At 47.3% G+C, this 23,444-nt stretch overlaps 1 protein-coding gene across 1 annotated transcript in view; it reads left to right on the top strand.

Moving 5' to 3' along the window:
• The window catches only part of XPO7 (exportin 7), a 47,425-nt gene that overhangs the window by 12,898 nt on the left and 11,083 nt on the right, over positions 1–23,444 (top strand). Inside the window, exons 4-19 of the mRNA XM_083629316.1 lie at positions 1,644–1,810; positions 2,194–2,259; positions 3,358–3,462; positions 5,073–5,238; positions 7,537–7,610; positions 7,868–7,987; positions 9,545–9,691; positions 10,731–10,903; positions 11,823–12,016; positions 13,276–13,381; positions 14,575–14,710; positions 16,139–16,212; positions 17,058–17,138; positions 18,414–18,477; positions 20,787–20,895; positions 21,186–21,292. Of these exons, the coding sequence (XP_083485442.1) occupies positions 1,644–1,810; positions 2,194–2,259; positions 3,358–3,462; positions 5,073–5,238; positions 7,537–7,610; positions 7,868–7,987; positions 9,545–9,691; positions 10,731–10,903; positions 11,823–12,016; positions 13,276–13,381; positions 14,575–14,710; positions 16,139–16,212; positions 17,058–17,138; positions 18,414–18,477; positions 20,787–20,895; positions 21,186–21,292 (1,889 nt within the window). The remainder of the gene's footprint in view (positions 1–1,643; positions 1,811–2,193; positions 2,260–3,357; positions 3,463–5,072; positions 5,239–7,536; positions 7,611–7,867; positions 7,988–9,544; positions 9,692–10,730; positions 10,904–11,822; positions 12,017–13,275; positions 13,382–14,574; positions 14,711–16,138; positions 16,213–17,057; positions 17,139–18,413; positions 18,478–20,786; positions 20,896–21,185; positions 21,293–23,444) is intronic.

Genomic DNA, 23,444 nt, shown 5'->3' with positions numbered 1-23,444 from the left:
TTTCCCAGGGGAGTTATGGGTTGGCTTTGTCATATGACATAATTATTTAAAACATGTTTACCTTTCCTTTCCTTAAGAAGTCCAATGCAACCTGCTAATGTAAACTGAAACAATCGCTTGTCAGACTTTTTAAAATGGTTAACTATTATTAAGTCCAATAAGCCACCCATAAAGTGTTAAAACAGCCTAGAAACACAAGCAGCCATTCAAAAATAATTTAACCACAACAATTATGTACAGTACAATTGCATCTTACGTGGAGGCTCAATTCCTAGGGTTCCACATATACTAAAATACCCAAGCCCTTGAAACCCTTAGCCCCACAAGCACATAGTGACCCAAGTGGACCTGGCAGAAAAATAGCTTTTAAACTCTCTTCCTTGCTTGGAGGGCAAGGGCTACTTAGTGCACTAACTCCAGCAGGCTAAAGATGCTTGCACAAAATCTCGTAGGAACTCTGATGTCCCCATGAGATCTCGCAAGAGCATCATCCCAGAACCAGTGTGCCAAGAGGGCCTTACCCCACAAGCAAGGGGGACAGCTTAAAATCTCTGCTTGGAAACCCCAAGTGGACCCAGCACTAAAAAGCGCTTTAAAGCTCTCTACCCTTGCTTGCATTTAACTTGCTAAGTTTCAACCAGGCAGCCTTCAACTATGTGAGGTTGAAATCACACAAGTTAAATATGCACAAGTACAGTCATATCTTGGTTTTCGAACAGCTTAGTTCTCTAACGTTTTGGCTCCTGAACGCCGCAAACCCAGATGTGAGTGTTCCTGTTTGCGAACTATTTTTGGAAGCCGAACGTCCGACGGGACTTCCGAGCTTCCTGCAGCCAATCAGAAGCCATGCTTTGGTTTCGGAACGTTTTTGGAAGTCAAATGGGCTTTCGGAATGGATTCTGTTCGACTTCCAAGGTACAACTGTACAGTGGATGCTCGGGTTGCGAACGTGATCTGTGCAGGAGGCACGTTTGCAACCTTCAGCATTCGCAACCCGCGACCCACGCATCTGCACACGCAAGGGACCCCTGACCATTAGGTCCAGTCGTGGCCAACTCTGGGGTTGCGGTGCTCATCTCGCTTTATTGGCCGAGGGAGCCGGCGTACAGCTTCCGGGTCATGACTAAGCCGCTTCTGGCGAACCAGAGCAGTGCAAGGAAACGCCGTTTACCTTCCTGCTGGAGCAGTACCTATTTATCTACTTGCAATTTGACGTGCTTTCAAACTGGTAGGTTGGCAGGAGCAGGGACCGAGCAACGGGAGCTCACCCCGTCGCAGGGATTCAAACCGTCGACCTACTGATCGGCAAATCCTAGGCTCTTGTGGTTTAACCCACAGCGCCACCCGCGTCCCTCATGCCTGTGTAGAAATTACAATAAATGTCCCGCTTACTCCTTGGTTTGATATTATGTAGTCACCAGGGACACCCAACAGGCACAGCTATAGAAGCATAGAATTGCAGAGTGGGAATGGACATCAAGGGCCATCTAGTCCAAGCCCCTGTGGTGGCTTTTCTGTGTTGCTGCAGCGGGGGGGGGGGGGGAGTTGTTTCAAAAGGTCAGCTTCAGGAGATGCTTTATTTATCAGTTTTTGGCTCCTGCCTTTGCCATTCTTCTTCATCTGGATGTTTCCGTGTCTTTCAGGAAACTACGTGCTCAACTACCTTGCCACCAGACCCAAGCTGGCAACTTTCGTTACGCAGGCACTAATTCAGCTCTACGCCAGGATCACAAAGCTGGGCTGGTTTGACTGTCAGAAAGATGAATATGTTTTCAGAAACGTCATCACTGACGTCACAAGGTTTTTACAGGTTGGCCGTTTCCTCCACCCCACCCGTCCCACTTGGCGTATGTAGTGGTTTCACCAAGAGGCTTCCCGGGATGCCATCAGACAGTCGTCACCAACCTAATGCTCTCTAGCTGTACTGTAACTCCCAGCCAGCAAGGCTATTTGGCACTGGGGCTGATGGAAAACCCTTCAAGGTGGTTTGCAACAATAAATTAAAATAATGAAACACAATAATAGAGAGTACCCAAAATGTTAAAACCAAAAACCATCAATGCACAGTACAACATCACTTCTGCCCAAGGGATCTTAATTGTCTCTCTCTCTCTGTATGTGCAGTAACATTTGTCATCTTGCTGCTTTGACCTCCCTTGTCATTCAGTCTGACTCTGCCTGTTCCTTCTCCAGGACAGTGTAGAACACTGCATCATAGGAGTGACAATCCTGTCTCAGCTAACAAATGAAATTAATCAAGTAAGTGCCTCAGCCTTCGCCAGTAAACTCAGTGTCAACGCTTCTCCTTTGGATTGCTGCTGTATGTTATGCACCGATTTCATGTCCTTTGGTGGTAAGAAATTGAGCACTCCCTCCAGAGATTAGTCTCTGCTATCTCAGGCTTCGTTTACACCTCTTCCCTATCCAGAGACTCAGAAGGGCACTGCTTTCTATGAAAAGCATTAAGTGATGGTGACCCAGAGTTCTTCCTCAGCCAAAAGTCCTCATTTCTTCAGTAAGAATGGCAAAGCCACTCTTTGCAAAATTGCAAATAATCACCCTCTTCCTCCAGCTTCTCCTTTCCAGGCATTTAGATGGCTCAGCCTGCACCCCATGCAAAGGAGACAGTCAACCTCCGTCGGGAAACTTGGGCATTCCCTGAATGCTGCCAGGCTGTCACAGTTTTGTTCTGCAGAACTGTAAATCTTTGAACGGTCTTCTAAATTCTTAGCTGGGATTCCTGCGTTGCAGGCTGTTAGACTAGATGGCCTTTGGGTTCCATTCAAACCCTAGAGTTCTATGAAATTAGTGCTCTAGGTGGTTAAAGGGTAAAGGGACACCTGACCATTAGGTCCAGTCGTGGCTGACTCTGGGGTTGCGGCGCTCATCTCGCTTTATTGGACGAGGGAGCCGGCGTACAGCTTCCGGGTCATGTGGCCAGCATGACTAAGCCGCTTCTGGCGAACCAGAGCTGCGCACAGAAACGCTGTTTACCTTCCTGCCGGAGTGGTACCTATTTATCTACTTGCACTTTGATGTGCTTTTGAACTGCTAGGTTGGCAGGAGCAGGGACCGAGCAACAGGAGCTCACCCCATCGCAGGGATTCGAACCGCCGACTTTCTGATCGGCAAGTCCTAGGCTCTGTGGTTTAACCCACAGCGCCACCCGCATCCCCCTCTAGGTGGTTAGCATGCTTTATTTACTGGCAGAGGGCAGTATATGGAGTGTTCTGCTGTTTCGTGTTTTTCCTTTATTGAGATGGTTACTTTGACTCTGCACTCTTTAACAGACACTTGAGTTCTAATGATCTCTTTCTCTCTCTCTATCTCTCTTTCTCTGCTCCCCACCCCACCCAGGCAGACACTACACACCCACTGACCAAGCACAGGAAAATAGCCTCTTCATTCCGAGATTCATCTTTGTTTGATATTTTCACTCTCTCGTGCAATTTACTAAAACAGGTGATGTGAGAACAACTTTTTTTGGTGGGGGGTGGAACTTTGGACAGTGTTTTCTTCTAGCTGTGGGTTTAGGACCCTGAAATTGCTTCTGTGAAGAATGCTCTGTCAAGCAAACACCTGTGTGGTTTTAAATTAGCTGAGCTGTATCGATGAGAAATTTAGTTGTCCTGAAAAGGGAACTAAATAATACTAATACCTTTATTGTCAATGTACAACCTGTGTACAATGAAATTAACCAAGCCTCCCCCCCCCAAAACACTCGATCTCATTGCACTCTGTGTGCTTGTCGCACAACACACCAACCCCGAAAGTCAGTTGCACTATTATTATTTTCTGTTCAGCAGCGTAACAGCCCACGGATAGAAACTGTTTGTTAGCCTCTTGGTACAACAGATTATACTTCTGTATCTCCTGCCCGAGGGTAGAAGATTAAAGAGGAGATGCCCGGGGTGTGAATCATCCCTGAGAATTTTTCTCGCTCTCCTAAGGCAACAATCCCATGCGATGTCATCTAACGGGCTCAGGGAACAGCCCATGATATCATGTGCTGTGTTCACCACCCTCTGTAAAGACTTTCTGTCCGTGGCTGTCAAGCCAGCATACCACACTGTGATACAATACGAGAGGACAAGAAGCAGTGTTGGGTTCAAATCCCCACTCAGCCATGAAGCTCACTTTCGGCCAGTCACTCACTCTCAGCCTCACCTACCTCACTGGCTTGTTGTGGGGGTTAAATGAGGAAGGGGAGAATCGTGTACACCACCTTGGAGAAAAATGTGATGTGTGAATGCAATACAGTGGTACCTCGGGTTAAGAACTTAATTCATTCTGGAGGTCCGTTCTTAACCTGAAACTATTCTTAACCTGAGGTACCACTTTAGCTAATGGGGCCTTGCGCTGCTGCGTGCGATTTCTGTTCTCATCCTGAAGCAAAGTTCTTAACCCGAGGTACTATTTCTGGGTTAGCGGAGTCTGTAACCTGAAGCGTTTGTAACCCAAGGTACCACTGTAAATAACAAAAATAAAGCAGCAGAAAATTGAGGGTAGGCACTGAATAAAAGTCATGTCTTTTTACATGGTTTTGTATGTTTTGTAGTATTTTATGCACTGAGACTTGCCAATGTTTTTGTTTATTATAGATTAGTAATTCTTTATTGTAATTGATAAGTGTAAACTGTCTATTATTTGCTGATGTTTAATTTTACTGTTTACTATGAAATTCTAATGCATTATTGACTATTGCTTTATTTAAGTTGTTTATTTTAAAGTTATTGTGACTTTTTATATTGGATCAGATTGTTATTATTAGTGTTGAGTGTTTTATTATGTTTTTATATGTGTTGGATATAAAACCCAACCAGATGGGCAGGGTATAAATAAATAAAAGCATTATTATTACTTATTAAAACTGAGCTCCACAGGAAATAAAGCTCCACTTTTTCTTTTACTGTAAGATTGGGACATTCCAGTGTTTCTGGTAGGGGAGCCCTGAGATGAAACCTTTTTGCTTTCCCACTCCAGGATTCCCTTTTCCTTTAGGCTTGGCAGCTGTCTTGAACTCTGCCCATTAACAGATGTGGTTTTTCATTCTATTTTTCTTCTTTTGGTAGGCTTCAGGGAAAAACCTGAACCTGAACGATGAAAGCCAGCACGGCCTCCTCATGCAGCTTCTCAAGCTCACACACAACTGCCTAAACTTCGACTTCATTGGTACATCCACAGATGAGTCCTCAGATGACCTTTGCACCGTGCAGATCCCCACCAGCTGGAGATCAGGTAAAGGGCCTTTCTTCCCTGCTCTGGCCCAGCCGTGAGAGGCCTTGGGAAGTGAGCTGTGTGAGGGGAACGTGATCAGTAGCAGGTGTGACTTTGCAAGCTGTGCGCAGCCTTCCCATCCTCTTTGAGTGACCAGAGTGCTGACAGATCCCCAATTCAAGTATTCCTGTTTTGGGGCTATTGAGAGTTTTACAGTGGTACCTCGGGTTAAGTACATAATTCGTTCTGGAGGACTGTTCTTAACTTGAAGCTGTTCTTAACCTGAAGCACCACTTTAGCTAATGGGGCCTCCTGCTGCTGTCGCACCGCCGGAACATGATTTCTGTTCTCATCCTGAGGCAGAGTTCTTAATCTGAGGTAATATTTCTGGGTTAGCGGAGTCTGTAACCTGAAGTGTATGTACCCTGAAGCGTATGTAACTCGAGGTACCACTGTGTCCAAAACATCCAGAGGGCCCCAGGTTGGCACAAGTGAAGTTCTTTGAATGCTCCACACTGTAGCTTGTATGGATAAAGATGAGTATGGAGCTGTAAAATGCCTAGAAATTGGTGCCTGAGTTTTGATTTTTTTAAATACAGTCATACCTCGGGTTGAAGTTGCTTCAGGTTGAGTGCTTTTGGGTTGCGCTCCGCGGCGACCCAGAAGTAACGGAACGCATTGCTTACGGGTTTCTCCTCTCGCGCATGCGCAGACAGTCAAAATGACGTCATGCGCGGAAACAGCAACACGCGCAGACACGGGTTGTGTTTACTTCAGGATGCGAACGGGGCTCTGGAACGGATCCCATTCATATCCAGAGGTACCACTGTACTTACTTTCCTATTCCCTCCCTGTCCCCTTTCCCTTCCATGTGGTGAATGAATGGATGGATGTTTAGTGCAACTTTTACCATCCTAGTGCCTCCTCTAGGTTTTGGACTGACACTCGCATTGACCGCAACTGGCCAGCAATGTAGTGGGGGCAGTGTTGGGAGCACAGACCCACATGCTGAGGTTGATGGGAATTGTAGTCCAAAACTTACTGAGTGCACCAGGTTGAAGAGGGCTAGTTTAGTAGAAGCTTCGAAAACAAGAAGCGTAAGACGGCACTTTTAAACAAGGCTGTACTTGATAGTTGCTACTCGGTTCATGCCAATTGAAAAAAATTCTCTCCAGAATGACTGCCTCCCTCAATGGGGAACCAGCATGGGGTGGGGGGAACCTTTCAGCAGAAGCATTCTGCAAATAGCATTGGTTTTCTTTTTGTTGTTGTCTTAGAAAACAGTTTGCTTCTGCATGCTAGTTTCATTCAGCAGCAGCGGCTGAATATTAGAGAATTTTCTTAATGTTTGTACAGTGGTACCTCTGGTTGCGAACGGGATCCGTTCCGGAGGCCCGTTCGCAACATGAAAAGCCCGCAACTTGAAGCGCCATATCTACGCAGGTGCGCAACGTGATTTGGTGCTTGTGCGCATACGCAAAGCGCGATTTAGCACTACTGCGCATGTGCGAGCAGTGAAACCCGGAAGTAACCCTTTCTGGTACTTCTGGGTCGCCGCGGGACGCAACCTGAAAAAACGTAACATGAAGCAAACATAACATGAGGTACGACTGTATTGAAGTCTGAAAGCTCTGTGTTTCCAGTCTCAGCTCTGGGTGGGTGGTGATGTTTAAAATTTCTATACCGCCTTCATCTGAGGATCACAGGGCAGTTTACAACAGAAAAACACAGAAATACACCCCACAGTAACAAACAAACACACACACAGTTTAAAAGGCCATGGTTTGTTTAATTAGGCAAAGGTCTGGGAGTAGAGGAATGTTTTTGCCTGGCGCCTGAAGCTACGTAACAAAGATGGCAGGTGAGCCTCCCTAGGGAATGCATTCCACATGCAGGGAACCACTTTTTATGTATGGATAACTGCTTCCTTGTGACACATCAGCTTTAAGTCATGCGCATTTCACACTGAATTTAAGCCAATCTATATGTGACATGAGAAGAACCACTCATGGATCTCCTGAGGTCTTTCAGCATCTTTAAAAGCAGTTAAGAGGGGGGATTAGGGCCGTGGTGCTGCAGATTGGCCTCCAGTTTTAGAATCACGTTGGAAGGGACCATGAGGGCCATCTAATCCAACACCCTGTAATGCAGGAGTCTTATAATGATCATAATGATGATGAAAGACCCGTCAGTGCCGAGGGCGTTGGTAGGGATGCTGCGCTGAGCAAAGCTGAAGGCTTGAGATAGTCACGAGTGCTGGGTTGAACCACTTTGCCAGAGTTTGGGTATCCACAGTGATGTGTTGTTTGTTTCTTCCAGCCTTTCTAGATTCCTCAACTTTACAGCTGTTTTTTGACCTGTACCATTCCATCCCTCCTACGTTTTCACCTCTGGTGAGTGTGGCATTCCTGATTTAGTGGGCAGGGGCATACGTTCCAGGGGCATACGTGCCCTTGAGAAGATTCACAGGGTGGGTTTGATCACCCTGTTGGGAGATCAGGAGGAAGTTTTCCTCCCTCCCTCCGCAAAATGGTAACCTGCTTGTTTGCATTGTCTTTCCGCAACCTATTCCAATGCAAGTGTGTATTTGGTTTCTATTTTATTGCAGACAACTTATGGTTCTCCCTCTTATTCACCCTCCTACCTTTAGGTCTTATCGTGTCTAGTGCAAATCGCCTCTGTACGTAGGTCCCTATTTAACAATGCAGAAAGAGCAAAGTTCCTGTCTCATCTCGTTGATGGTGTCAAGCGAATACTGGAAAACCCTCAGGTGAGTCTGTCAGAACTCTGGGTGGGAGTCAACTGTGTGTGTGTGTGTGTGTGTGTGTGTGTGTGTGTGTTGTCGCAAACTGCCTCTTGAAGCTTGGAAACAGTGGAGATCCAGAGGCCCATGGAACTGAGCAGCAGGTGGTAAACTAGCTGGCAACCAGGGCAAAGCTTAAGAGGGTGAATAAACAGAAAGCTTCATCGTACACATGGTTAACTGTGGGCAGGCAAAATCGGAGGAAAAAGAATAAGTGGCTGTAACTGAGAAAATGTCCCAGGATTGAGATCCGTCAGTATGTGTGTGCGTCATACTGAAACCAGCAACATTATGTGCCGAAAGATTTTTTTGGCAAGTCTCTGTGCTGAGCTCTGCAACCTATAGTGCATACATGTGTGTGTGTGTGTGTGTGTATTGCCGTGTGCACTCTTCAGTTTTTTAGTAACTCCTTCCATATCCACTGACCGTGCTCTGTTCTCATTGGACTGTTATTCCAGTTGTTGAAAACCACTGGAGAGGAGAGTGCTCTTGCACAGGTTTCTGATTGAAACATCTGGTTGGCCATTGTGAAAAGAGGGTGCTAGACTAGATGAGCCTTTGGCCCAACCCATCAGTCTCTTCTTATGTTTCCTCCTCCGCCCCCCACTTCTGCAAACCTTTCCCCCAAGTTGCTGATTCCTTCTTGTCTGTGGATGGTGCCCTTTGTGGTAGATAAAGGCAGGAACTTGGAACAAGGTCTCTCTTTGTATATCTGTTTGTTCTGCTAGATAATAAGAAGCTACAAAAAGATGCAGGTCACAAGAACCTCAGCCAACTCCAGGCTTCATAAATTTCACCCGGCCATTACCTGCCATTCTTGGTGCACAACAGGTTTGAGCGACATTGCTGTGCCCCATCTGAAGACAAGGGCAGCTGTTGACTCCACACTGTGTGCCAGGCTGGTTCACGGTGGTAGGATGCCCACCACCATTGCAGAGCGAGTCAGAGGTCTTAGGTGCTCAGCTACCGTATTTTTTCGCTCTATAAGACGCACCAGACCACAAGGCGCACCTAGTTTTTGGAGGAGGAAAACAAGAAAAAAAAAATTCTGAATCTCAGAAGCCAGAACAGCAAGAGGGATCGCTGCGCAGTGAAAGCAGCAATCCCTCTTGCTGTTCTGGCTTCTGGGATAGCCGCACCGCCTGCATTCGCTCCATAAGACGCACACACACTTCCCCTTTTCAGGAGGGAGAAAGTGAGTCTTATAGAGCAAAAAATACGGCATTTAGTGCCTGAACAAATTAGTGTTTCGGATACTGTACTTAATGGCAGCCCCTACCACCGGCAGTGTTGGGCTGCTGTTGCCTGGACTCTCAGGTAGACCCATTCAGTGCATGCCACACTGATGAGCCTTCACTAGTCCCCAGCCATGGGAACAGATGTTTTTTGTGCTATGCCACACTATTATGTCGTGAACTGCCCTGTGATCTTCAGATGGAGGGTGGGATACAAATTAAATAATCAATCAATCCTGTTTACTGATTCCTGTGCCATGACCCATTTCGAAATTTGTTCCTTTCCCAGAGCTTGTCAGACCCAAACAACTACCATGAGTTCTGTCGACTTCTGGCCCGCCTGAAAAGCAATTACCAGCTCGGGGAGCTGGTGAAAGTGGAAAACTACCCTGAGGTCATCCGCCTCATTGCCAACTTCACAGTGACCAGCTTGCAGGTGAGAAACTGCGTGGTTTGGCACTGTGTGTGTGTGTGTGTTGCGGAGGGAGGGTTTTCAGCAGGGGGAGAGCACCCAAAATCACACTGCAACCTTTGACCTCGTTAGGTTGAAACTGAGAGGGGAGTGGTGGGCTCCCCTCTCAGAGTCACCTGCTGTGGGTATATAAGGTGCATAAGGTAATATTGTGCCCCCTTGTCATTATGCAGAATTGCCTTGGTTTGTTCCTCGCTGCACAGCATTTTAGCTCATTCAGAACAGAAAACACTTCCAACCATGCAGACCACAGCAAGGCAAAGCATACCGTCTGTCAGGGCCACCAGTCTTCGAAACATCCCCTCTCCCCATGTGTGGGAAACGTACTGACGTTAGGTAGCCTGCATGTGAGGGAATTTAGAAAGTGTGTGAAAGGATATTGTTAGGAGAATCCGCTTACTGTATGTTTCTGTAATGTTTGTGTGTGTGGGGGGGGGGGGAATCTCAGCCTTGGGCCTGTTTCATAGAAAGTAGACACTGAATTCTTCTTGCTTAACCCGGCACCCAGCTCTGATAATGCAGGCATGCTTTTCCTCTGAGAATGTGACTTAATTTCTACGCATGTGTAAAGCTAAGGTGAGGGAGTGCCTCTGTATAAGCTACTCTTGTTCAGACCAAATAAAAGCTACCGTAAACATTGCAACTGGAGTGGTGAATAGAAGAAAATCCGCTACCTTGGCCAGCGTGGCAGAATCTTGTTTAATTTTATAAAAAATGGAGGAGCTTCCTTTTTTGTATTCAGGTGCTGAGATGCAACACACACACACACACACCCAAAAAAAATAAGGACGTTCAAGGTCCCAAGTACTGACTTTAGGTTCCCCTTTAGAAGCATACAGGTGTCCAAAGAGATCTGCACTGTGCTGCTTACTCTACTTACAAATGTTGACGGCTGTTTGCTTGAATGGCTCCCATGTCCTTAAGCCCAAAGGCTGGGGGTCGGGGTGGGGGACGCTGGCCAGCCCGCAAGTGGCATTCCGTTTCCTCCCCTTTGTTCCTACAGCACTGGGAATTTGCCCCGAACAGCGTTCACTATCTCCTGAGCCTGTGGCAGCGCCTGGCAGCGTCCGTTCCTTACGTCAAAGCCACAGAGCCACACATGCTGGAGACTTACACGCCTGAAGTCACCAAAGCTTACATCACCTCCAGGCTGGAGTCTGTGCACATCATACTGAGGTAAAGAGGCCAAGGGGAAAGTGGTGCTCAAGGAGTGGAGGGAGAACAGCCTGCACAAGCCCTTGTTTGGTACCTAAGCAGTTCAGGACCCACTTATCTGAAGGACCCCCGTACCCATACGTACCTACACAAGCTCTAAGCTTGGCCCTGCGGCTGCTGTCCAGTGCACTGGTAAAAGCTGTTAGGTTGGTGAGTACCAGCAGCTGCGCCTTTTCTGTGGTGGCCCCCTAACCCTACAACATCCTTCCCAGGGAACTACACATGACTCCCCTCCCCCTCTCATAGACCTTTTTTCATTCTGGTCTGTGTTGGGGTGATTTTAGGGTTGCTGTGTTTTAAGAACTTGGTTTTATCTGCTGCATCTGCTTGTTTGTTTTTTAAATGCTTTACAACCTGGGGATTGTGGAGGTTATTACCCACACAAAAATATGCTGTGGCTATTTATTTACTTATCAGTCTTATTTGTAGCCCCCTCTTATTTGAATGTTCTCAGTCCCAGAGTAGGGAGCAAAGTAATTTTTTTTAAAAAAAAACCTTAGAAAAATGATATAGAAAAATTACAAAATCATGTAAACAGGACCAATGAACAGCTAAACAATTCTATAATAAGGTAAACAGGTAAAATTGCATCAGCTTAAATGAGTGAGTGAGTGAGTGAGTGAGTGAATGAATGAATGAATGAATATTTCCAGTTTAACAAAATGTGGGCCTCAGGCTCAACAGAGCTGCCAGGTAGTGATTTACAGATGGATTTGCTGGCCGCCTCCAGAGAGTTGCCACAAAACAACAGCATAGTTGGCCTTGCCTTACAGCCTAGAGGTGAGAACTGAACTGCTTTCTTTGGGAAACAAGCTTGATCCACCTTCTGGGAGCAGTGTTTCACTCTCTCTTCCTGCCTTGCTGCTTGCTCCCCATGCAGAGACGGCTTGGAAGATCCGCTGGACGACACGGGCCTGGTGCAGCAGCAGCTAGACCAGCTGTCCACTATCGGGCGCTGTGAATATGAGAAGACATGTGCTCTCCTTGTGCAGCTGTTTGACCAGTCAGCTCAGTCCTACCAGGAGCTGTTGCAGAGTGCGACGGCCATCCCTGTGGATGTGGCTGTGCAAGAAGGTGAGGGCCCAGAGATCAGCTGCATCACTCCCGTCCATCACAGCAAAGAAGATTTCGGGGAAAGGGGTTGTATAGGGTGCTGCTGCTCCTTCACCCTTTAGCCAACCCAGTGTACTTTAAGATTGTGACCCTTTGTGCATATTTTAATTAGTTTGTCATGGGTATTTGCTGTGAATTTTTCAGGTTGTAAAGTACTTTGAACAGATCTTGGAAAAGGGGACATAAATTGCTTTCCTCCAGAGATTTTGTCAGCAAAGCAGATACGGCATGCAGCAGGAAGGGACTCTGTTTTGCTGCCCTATCTTGCATCATTTGCTGCAAATTATAGTATGTGTTGCAGTAATGGAGCAGTGGAAATGGCAAAGGACTTTGGGGCAGTAGGAGAGTAGGTGGCAAGTTTCATCTATATATCAGAGGAAAGGGGCATTAGAACCTACTAGATGCTGGTTGAAACTGCTGAGGTTAAAGAAAAAAGAACAGCATTTGTTCAAAGGTTACCTGTGGTTAGGAGGAAGAAGAAATTAAAGTGCTGACATAATCTACCTTTGAAGGTGACCCGGAAACTACAACTAATCCAGAATGCGGTAGCTAGAATGGTGACTGGGAGCGGCCGCCGAGACCATATAACACCGGTCTTGAAAGATCTTCATTGGCTCTCAGTACGTTTCCGAGCACAATTCAAAGTGTTGGTGCTGACCTTTAAAGCCCTAAACGGCCTCAGTCCAGTATACCGGAAGGAGCGTCTCCACCTCCATCGTTTTGCCCGGATACTGAGGTCCAGCGCTGAGGGCCTTCTGGCGGTTCCCTCGCTACGAGAAGCCAAGTGACAGGGAACCAGGCAGAGGGCCTTCTCGGTAGTGGCACCCGCCCTGTGGAACGCCCTCTTACCAGATATCAAAGAGAAAAATAACTACCAAACTTTTAGAAGACATCTGAAGGCAGCCTGTTTAGGGAAGCTTTTAATGTTTAATAGGTTATTGTATATTAGTGTTCTGTTGGGCAGGGTATAAATTAAAAAATAAATAAATCTGCTATTTAAAGCCACTGCTTCTAACTATAAGATCAGCAGTGCAACAGATTGTCAGGAAAACAGTAGAAACTCACTCCCCCCTCCTTTTTTCAGAAGTAGAGTGGTTGAGATATTTTTAGTATGGACTGTAGATGCAAGGGAATCCCACCTTCCCCAGTTGTTGGACCTTGATCTTAGCTTTTCAGGGAAACACTTCTGTGGATCAGGACTCTTGCTCTTCTGGTTTCAGGACGCCTGACGTGGCTCGTCTATATCATTGGGGCTGTGATTGGTGGCCGAGTGTCATTTGCCAGCACAGATGAGCAGGACGCAATGGACGGCGAGCTGGTTTGTCGGTAGGAGCCGTTGGATTCCCTAGCAGCCGCGTGGTGAAAACACTAGAATATGGAAAGGGCCATGATGAAGAGCTGTTATCTGGGATTGGTGGCTGGCTGGGTGCGTGGGAGAATTAGTGGCACAGCTCTGCGGTTGCTCTTACCTTCAGGATTATCACGAGGGCTGTGTACTGCACAAGTTTGAACTCTGAGGAGCGTCCATTCCAGAATTAGTGGAAGCAGAATAGATTATGCAAATCTCCATCTTATTGCGCAGAGACTGCTTGCACATAGAGGGGTTCCTCTTGCCAAATACAAGTTGTGCATTCCGGGGTAAAACATAATTAGGAAAGTTTAGGAAACGCTTCTAAAACAGCAGAAAATGTTGGGTGAGAAGCATTTTGAACTTGACTGAATACTTAAAATTCCACACATGTCAAGGATCCCTGATAGTCTTTTAAGCCCTTGTAGTGGATTTTCTTCAATTAATCCACGCCAGTTGCGGCATTCATCTCTGATCACGCATGCGTGCTTTTCCTCTGAGATTGTGACTTAATTTTTCTGCTTGTGTAAAGTTAATGCACAGGAATGACACTAGATATGCCTGTGTTTACTCACAAGCCTTTGAACGCTGCTTTTGTGAGTTCCCAATGGTTGCTGTTGTTCTGACCAAGTAAAAGCTGTTTTAAACGTCACCACTGGAATGGTTAATCAAAGAAAAACCACTACACCCTCTTTGGCTCAATCCTACATAAAATTTTGGGCAGTGCATTGAGTCATTTTCAGCCTGCAGAGAGAGCACAGAAGCCTAACTGAATATTCCCCCTGCCCATTGATACAACTTGTTCTTGCATGCTGCTAGCTGGTGGTTGGACACCAGTGAACTGGAGCAAGTCCTGCGTCTCAGAGGCACCTTCCAGTGGTGACTATCATGGCCGCAGGCTGCCTAACTGCCCGGTGGCTGCATCTTTAGCCTGGTTTCCAGTGACGCAAGTTTCTGCCCTATAGTTAGCCCCCTCTCCTTATGTCGAGAGTGTGTGCAGAGTTCTGCAGCTCATGCTGTTAATGAATGCCTGCATTCATCTAACATTGGGGTAACAAAGAGGCACCCTTTCCTCATGGCAGGGGCAATCTCAAACTTGCTGGCTAAGTACTGAGCCTCTGTGATGTTGCATGACCTTCAATTCCCACCCCATCACTTGTTGCCTCTCTAGGGTTCTTCAGCTCATGAATCTAACAGACTCACGCCTGGCTCAGGCCGGCAATGAGAAGCTGGAGCTTGCCATGCTGAGCTTCTTTGAGCAGTTCCGGAAGATCTACATCGGAGACCAGGTGCAGAAATCTTCCAAGGTAAATGCCTCCTCTGCCTCCTGGTGGCTTTTATGTTTTCGGGCCTACCTGCTCTCATGGCATAATGAAAGGCTCCACTTGCGACTGCTTTTTTGTGAATTGCTGGCTGTTGGAAGTCGGCCACGGTTAAGGCTAGTGGCCAAAGCAGAAGTCAAATGTTTTCGTCTTGCAGCTTCTCCGTACCCAAATCGAGAGGTGCAGGGTGCTTGGAGGAGTTCCAAGTGAATGCAGCTGCCTCCAAATGGGGAATGCCGGGGTGGGATCTGGGCTAGACAGAGGGCAGCATGGCTGTGAAGCCCAAAAGAGCTACCCCACAAGCAGCAGGAAAGAAAGCCTGAGCTCTATATAGTTATTGATGGCTACTAGCCACAATAACTATGCTCTGCCTCCACGGTTAGGCCGAAACGCTTCTGAATACCAGTTGCTGGAAAGCACTGGAGGGGAGAGTAGCTCTTGTGCTCAAGTCTTGCATAACCACAGTGAGAACAGGATGCTGGACTAAATGGGCCATTGGCCTGTTGCAGCAGGCTCTTGTATTCTTAATAACCTCCAGGCTTGATTATTGTAACTCGCTCTACGTGGGGCTGCCCTTGAGACTGACCCAGAAACTCCAGCGGGTGCAGAATGCCGCGGCGAGACTCCTTACGGGGTCCTCGCTGCGGGATCACATTCACCCGGTGCTATACCAGCTGCACTGGCTCCCGGTGGAGTACAGGGTCAGGTTTAAGGTGCTGGTTTTAACCTTTAAAGCCCTATACGGCCTAGGACCCTTGTACCTACGGGACCGCCTCTCCTGGTATGCCCCGCGGAGGACCTTACGGTCTTCAAATAAAAATATCTTGGAGGTCCCGGGCCACAGGGAGGTTAGGCTGGCCTCAACCAGAGCCTGGGCTTTTTCGGCCGTGGCCCCGATCTGGTGGAACACTCCGTCACAAGAGACTAGGGCCCTGCAGGACTTGACATCTTTCCGCAGGGCCTGTAAGACAGAACTGTTCCACCAGGCCTTTGGCCAAAGCACAGTGTGACCCCTTCCTTCGGTAATCCTCATGGAACTCTAGCCCAATGGTTGCCATTAATTTGATTCTGAATTGATTTTAGAATGCATTTTAATTAATTGACTGTGATTTTATGTAAACTGTGTTACTTTTATTCTTGTTAGCCGCTCTGAGCCCGGCTTCGGCTGGGGAGGGCAGGATATAAATAAATAAATAAATAAATAAATAAATAAATAAATAAAATTATTATTATTATTATTATTATTATTATTTGATTCTAGGAGGCAGGTGCCATACTAAACAGCCGTTGAGTGTTGAGTGTTCTTTTTCCTGACCTGCTAGGCTTCTGTTTCCTCCAGGCACCTTTGTTCTTAAAGGAAAAACAACAATTTCTTCTGAAGCCTCTAAGCTTGACTTTGTTTTCCACTTCTAGCTATATCGGCGGCTCTCGGAGGTCCTTGGGCTGAATGATGAGACCATGGTCCTGAGTGTCTTCATAGGGAAAATGTAAGTGTTCTGACTCCTTGCCAGTTGCGCTTGTCCATCATACATCTCTGAAGCCCTTGAGCCTCTGCTGGGATGCTCAGAGAGTAGAGCAGGAACACCTCCTGGCTACAGGCTGAACCTTGGGCCTGAGTTTTGCTGATGGGCTGCTCCAGAGATGCACCTGTCCTCCTCTACACCTTCCCCCACATGAGATTTCTCCTCCCAGCAGCAGTTTTACCTGGAGAGGAACTCACCTGCCTAGGCAGGAGTGAAAAGGCATGCTCTGTTTTGCATGCCAGCCACCTTCCAAGGCAGGACTTTTCTGCCCTTGCCCACCCCCTGGTAGCATTGCTTAGTTTTAAATGGTTTAAGGCTCCCTTCTTGGAAGTGTGGCCTGGGATGAGCCAGTCGAGCTCCTGAGGGGCCAAGGGGGTCAAGCACTTCCCTCCCTAGCCCCCAGGCAGAATCAGCCCTTGACTGCCCACCTTGAGGCCTGTGGCTGCTGGGTGAGACTCTTCACAAGGGCTTCTGGAATTCTGCAGCCGGTGGTGGAAGGGGCAGGTTGCCTCACGGCAGAGGGGCATGTTGTCACTGCCGCAGGATTCTCTTGCCCTTGCTGCAGAAATCGGCCCAACAGTGCCACAGCATTCCACGGGCCCTGAGTTTGGGCCAGTGTAGCTTTGGGATCCAAGTAGTGAAGATTATCTGAAGGATAATTTTCTAGTCAACCAAATGTAAGTACTGTGACTTTACGCTGGTATTTTCTGGCTTGTGTCGTTGTCTGTGGCTTTAGGGGAGGATGGAGATGGGTGAGAGAAAGGAGGGGCAGTCTTGAATCTGATCGCATTTTTTCTCTCCCCTTCTAGCATCACCAACCTGAAGTACTGGGGGCGGTGTGAGCCGATCACCTCCAAGACACTACAGCTTCTCAACGACCTCTCCATTGGATATCCTTTTCAGCAGACTGCTTCCTTGGGTTTGGGCACCAAACGGACACGTCGTCACAGTTGCATGCAGCCAGGCTTCCTTGCTTTGATGTCCTTCAGGGCTCACTGTCCCATTTCCAGCCTGGCATTGATAACTTTGGTCTGCCTCAAAATCATCATCCCATTTCTCATTTTGCCCAGAAAAAAATGGCCCCTACCCTCTAGGCGATTGATTCCAGCTAAGTACTAGGGTTTTGTAGAGAGCCAGTGTGGTGTAGTGGTTAAGAGCAATAGACTCGTAATCTGGTGAACCGGGTTCGATTCCCCGCTCCTCCACATGCAGCTGCTGGGTGACCTTGGGTGATTCACACTTCTTTGAAGTCTCTCAGCCCCACTCACCTCACAGAGTGTTTGTTGTGAGGGAGGAAGGGAAAGGAGAATGTTAGCCGCTTTGAGACTCCTTAGGGTAGTGATAAAGCGGGATATCAAATCCAAACTCTTCTTTTGCACTAGAACAGGTTAAGTTCATTTTCTTAACTCGCTTTGTATTTGTAAAGTGCAGATAAATTGGGGAAGAAGCTTAGCCTAGTTGGGTAGGTGCAACTAGGATTTTAAAAAGCAAACTATTAATCAATCATTATGGGCTGGAAGAGGACCCAGAAGTTGCCTTTTCAACTCCCAGCCCAATGCGGATTAATCTCTGCAGTCCTGACCATAACTAGGGAGCAGATCTACCACATGAATGTACTTGCAGAGCAGGTAACTTGCACGCAGCAGAAGAAAGGTGAAAATCCCATGGTAGCTATGTTCTGCCCCCACAGTTGGAGGCAGCAGTGTTTCTGAAAATCCATTACTGGAAACCACAGGAGGAGAGAGACTCTTGTGCTCAGATCCCGTTTGCCAGTTTCCCACAGGCATCTGGTTGGCCGCTGTGAGAGCAGAAGGCTGGACTGGATGGACCATTTGCCTGATCCAGTAGGCATTTCTCAAGTTCTTAGGGTCACTAGCCAACCTGACCTATGGGTCAGGGACGGAGTGTGTGAATGCATGAGTGCATGCAACTGCAGATATTGCAATAGGCATCTTCGACATTAAGGGCCTAACTCAATCAGTCACGCTGGCTGGGGCTGATGGAAGTTGTAGTCAGAACAATCTGGAGAGTACCAGGTTGAGGAACCCATCTTCCCGGGTTTGCATGAGGCTACTTTGTTGGCAGTCCCAGGAACCATCCTTTCATCCTCCCAGGGCTTTCTAACCAGTTTTTGACTGGTGCTGTTTCCTTAACATTGCTTCTACCTACAGCAGCGTTAGGAAACTGGTGAAACTCAGCGCTGTGCAGTTCATGCTGAACAATCACACGGTAAGATTTCAGCCATCTCTGGTGCTTCACTGAGGTTGAGTGAATTTGCACTGTGAAAGGTGTCCCTGGTTGTTCCTTAGGATGAAGTCTTCCTGGCCCGGGTAGCTTCTGTTCCCAAGGTCTCTGCTGAATACATGGCAGCTCTCATGTCTTCTCTCAAGGGTTGTTGCTTGTGCTGCGCTGCCCCCCTGTGGTGGCTTTTCATGCCGTGCTTCTAGATGGCAAAATTCTCCTACATCCATGCATGAATCATCATGGGAGGCCTCTGTGCTGACAATCTGAGAGACAGACAGAGATGGAGAGAGACTGTAACTTGAGGAATTGAGGGCAGCAGTACTAGCAGCATCTGTGCACGTAGAGTGGGAGAAGCGCCCCCCCCCCCGATTCCCATGCTACACCCCCAGCATTCTAGGCTCAGTTTCTCAGTAGTCTTTGTAGATATGCCACAAATGAGTTATTCTAGATCAGTGGTTCCCAAACATTTTTGAGGTCCCAGCCCTTCAGTTCCATAAGCTTATCCGCATTGTCCCCCCCGCCCTATAGATAACATACAGAATAGTGGTTTGCACAGCCCAGTAAGGCAGATAATAGCACAATAAAATTCAAAACAGTAACCATTAACTGTACATTTATCCAAACTATTTAGTTCAGTTAATTAAACAAAATTGGTGAACTCGATCCACTGATGCCAGGTTTTCAAAGCCTATCACTCATGTACACCTCCGGTGCCCCTCTGCTGCCCTCCTGCCTCTTAGCACCCCCCAGGTCATCCCCCACACTCTGGAAGGAGCCATACCACCCACCTTGGGAACCACAGATCTAGAGGCTGGGCTACATGTTTGAAACACGGCCGCCCTTCAAGATTGCCAGAAGCCTGCTGTTTTGTTCTTGGGCAGAACCCATTGTCCTTCCTACAAAGGTTTGTCCCCAAATCCACATGGCAACGGAGCTCTGGGATGTCTGCTGTGACTGTTTTGGACCCTTAAATCCAGCCTGCAGACCTGCCCTTCTGTTAGTCCCTTGTAGGATAATGGCAACCTGAAAAAAAGAGAGAAACCTTTCAGTTTATAAAAGCCTTGTCTTTCTGCTTGCCTGGAAATGACTATTGCATCCCCAGGTAACTAGGCAGGCCCCTTAGCCCCCTCTCCATGAGTTTCTAATCTTGTCTGTCATCTCCTTTGTACACATCTCCGCAACCCTGGATCTGAGATATCAAAGCATCCGAAATACAAGCAGAAGCAAGAGAGAGACCAGTTCCTCTTGCTGTGTAGAGCAGGGGTCAGCAACCTTTTCCAGCCGTGGGCCGGTCCACCGTCCCTTAGACCATGTGGGGGGCCGGACTGTATTTTTTTGGGGGGGGGAATGAACCAATTCCTATGCCCCACAAATAACCCAGAGATGCATTTTAAATAAAAGGACACATTCTACTCATGTAAAAACATGCTGATTCCCAGACCGTCTGTGGGCCGGATTTAGAAGGCGATTGGGCCGCATCCGGCCCACAGGCCTTAAGTTGCCTACCCCTGGTGTAGAGAGTATGCAAAATGGTTTTTTCTGGAGTGTATGAGAGTTGCTTTGAGCCTGGGATTAAACTATTTTAAATAAACACATGCCCCCAGCCCTTGTGAAGAGAAGCGTGTCAGGATCCTTGCCTTCTTCTTTCCCATTAGAGTGTATGGCTAATGACCTCTGGAAGGTGCTAAAGAGGTCTGTTTTCTAGGCTGTTCTAGTCCTTTTGGGTAAGGGTTTGCATAGCTTTTTGCGGTTGTTAATTTTCAGGATACAGACCGGTTCAAAGTTGCTTCGCCTGTTACCTTTACAATGCTTGGGCATTTGACTTGAGTCATCCACATTTGACCGCTGTGCCCCACAAGCTCATGGCAGCTCTGCCTTGTATGCACAGGTCCAGGCCTTTCTATGGCTGGCTAGTATTGGCGATAGCATTTCAAATGCTAGCTAAAGTGCTACAAATTGTGCAAGTAAATACTAAAAAGAGGGTGTTTTGCTATGATTTCCCGTTATTCACACTTCTGTTGACCGTTCAAATTGAATTTCAAAACCACGCCTAAATCATGACACTTCAGTAAGTGAAAAATCCTGTGCATTGTAAGTAATCTAGTGGAGTTACACGCACTTGACAGCTGGGATTGATGACCAAATTCTAGTCAAGCTGCCCCAACTGCCGAAAGCAGGGTAAGGAAGACAGTGTGCTCTTGACTGGGCAGTGTGAGCACAAGCCAGGCACAAAACCTGCCCCTTCACCCCCTGACCAGCTGCTCCTCAATAACCTAATTTTTGTTCTTCAACAGAGTGAGCACTTTTCGTTCTTGGGTATTAACAATCAGTCCAACCTGAGTGATATGAGATGTCGGACAACTTTCTACACTGCACTTGGGCGCCTCCTCATGGTGGACCTAGGTATTGCACTCTGTTCTTACGGGCCCACTAGACTCTTCTAGTCTTAACTAATCTAATTATTGGTGGGGGCAGTTAATAAGTTAACTTCCTGTAAAGCAAACAAATCTGCTAGGCAGGGGTGGGGAGGAATCTGAATATTGATCTTTATCTTGTACACATTAGCACCCCAAAGTTCACTAGACAGGCCAATTGAAGAGAATTACTTCTGCTGACGGCGAGCCCAGATTTGTGGCGTGTGTTGCTGTGCACAGGGCTGTAGAAGATAACAGTCCTTCATGCCTCTCTTCCAGGGGAGGATGAGGATCAGTATGAGCAGTTTATGCTGCCCCTCACAGCTGCCTTTGAGACGGTGGCGCAGATGTTCAGCACCAACACCTTCAATGAGCAGGAGGCAAAGGTAAGGAAGGTCCCACTCTCGCTCCCCCAATCTTCAGCCACCTCCTCGCACAAGCCTTCAAACCACGGAGAGCTTCTTTCGCCTGCTTGGCAAAACATTCTGGACTTCAGCTTAACCTATCCGCCAATGGCCCTGCTCACTGAGACTGATGCGAACTGGAGTCCCAAACTTCTAGGGGGGCGCCTGGTTGGCAAAACCTGGCTTGGAGGCTCTCTCTCAGCTTGTGTGTGCAACCTAGAGGGCTCTTCCACATACAGTCTCTAGTGATGGCCAGCCTCCTTCAGAATCTGAAGCAGGGATTACCTGTCAATGGAGGATGGTATCCTTTGACTTGGGCTCGAGGCAGGTCTTCTACAAATCAAGCATACTGCATCAGGCCATTAGGAGGAGGCTCTCCGTCAACACACACACCCCTCAAATTCCTGGTCATGCCTGCTGTTGAGGCTAGACAGCTAGACATTTGGAAGGGGGGGGGTGAACGAATTCCTATGCCCCACTAATAACCCAGAGGTGCATTTTAAATAAAAGGACACATTCTACTCATGTAAAAACACGCTGATTCCCGGACCGTCCGCGGGCCAGATTGAGAATGCGATTGGGCCGCATCTGGCCCCTGGGCTTTAGGTTGCCTACCCCTGGGCTAGACGTTTGTCAGAGCCCTTCTGCCTCTCTGAACTTCCTCGTTCTCTTTTGGCTACCAGTATATTTTTTTTCTCCCCTTCCTCCTCCTGCAGTGCTTAGTTAGGTGGCTGCCTGTGTTTGCATACAGACCTCATTGAGCTTTCACTGCATACAGACCTCATTGAGCTTTCAGGATGCTACCTGCCACCTGGACTGTAAAGCCATCAGGCTCCTTGTGCAATCCTGTCCTGAAAAGAGCAATGGCCAGTCCTTAATTTCATTCAGTGGGAAGTGGGCAGACAACCACTCAGCAAACGGACTCTCATTATGGGTATTTATTTATTTATTTCCCTCCCATTTATACCCCAGTTGGCAACAGAGGGGGGCTGTCCCTGGCTTTTTCTCTTATCTGGCCCTGATCATTTCACAGGACTCTTAAAACTGTCACAGGCAGCAGATGCTAGCCTGTATGAATCTTTTTTTCTCTTTTCTTCTCATCCTACGACAAGATGGTGGTGTGCTTAGAATGAATTTATGGCTTAAACACTGACTCATGGAAACAACCTCTAAAACAAACCTTTCTGTGGTTCCTGCTCAGAGTTTCAAACTATTCGGGGAAGAAGTTCTCAATGACATGCTAATTGAGACATTATTCTTACTCTTATTTTATTTGTACCCCGCCCATCTGGGGGCTAGAGGATTGCAGAATCGGGGCGCAGCGTTGATGTCAGATGACACCATCGCTCCTAGAATAAACCAGAGTCCCAGCCCCAGCCAAATGTGCCCTTGACAATTCACACCTTCCCTCCTGCGGGAAGGGGAAACGCAGGAGAAGGGGATCATCCTAGCAACAGTTTTGGCCGTACATTGACTCCAGCAAAAGGAAGGCACCAGTTAATGTCACCAGTGTCCGGGTCTTCAGAAAAATACACCCCAGCCTCCCTGGTAATGCAATATCTGCTTGATAGCCACAGTACAAAACAATTCCAGATTCTCAGAAATGTTTGGGGTGTACAGTAGGGGTGTATGTTTGCTTTTTGAAATGAATTTTAAAAAAACAAAGTGAACGAACCCCATTTGCTTTAAGTATAAAAACAAATGGTAATTCAAAAGAATGAGTTTTAAATGGGGAAAAGCCATTTGTTTCTTTTGGGATAAAAAATGGAAACTGTCTGGAACAGCTTGTACTGGTTGCAGGGAGCGGGAAAAGAGCAGTCAGGCACTGTCTGCACCTTTTAAAGTTGACTATAAAACGGGCCATTTGTCCTCTCCATTTGAAATTTGGCAAGTCTGATACCGTTAAAGAGTTGTAGGATGCTTCTCAGTTTTATGGCATTTGGATGGAAAGCCCTGCAATTAGACAGCAAAAGACTAGCTAGGTTTGCTACCGAAAGAAACGGGAACAAAAATGTGAGATTAACTAAGTCAAATGCACCTGCTCCAGTTCAGTAATGGAAAACAAATAACAAAACAAATGGCATTTTAAATACTGAAAACAAATAGAGTAACTAACTGAGATATGTGTCTTGTT

This window comes from Podarcis filfolensis (assembly GCF_964270895.1).
Source record: "Podarcis filfolensis genome assembly, chromosome: 8".
In the NCBI taxonomy this organism is placed as follows: Eukaryota; Metazoa; Chordata; class Lepidosauria; order Squamata; family Lacertidae; genus Podarcis; species Podarcis filfolensis.
The sequence above is the reverse complement of the archived record's forward strand: the minus strand, read 5'-3'. Positions and strand labels throughout refer to the sequence as shown.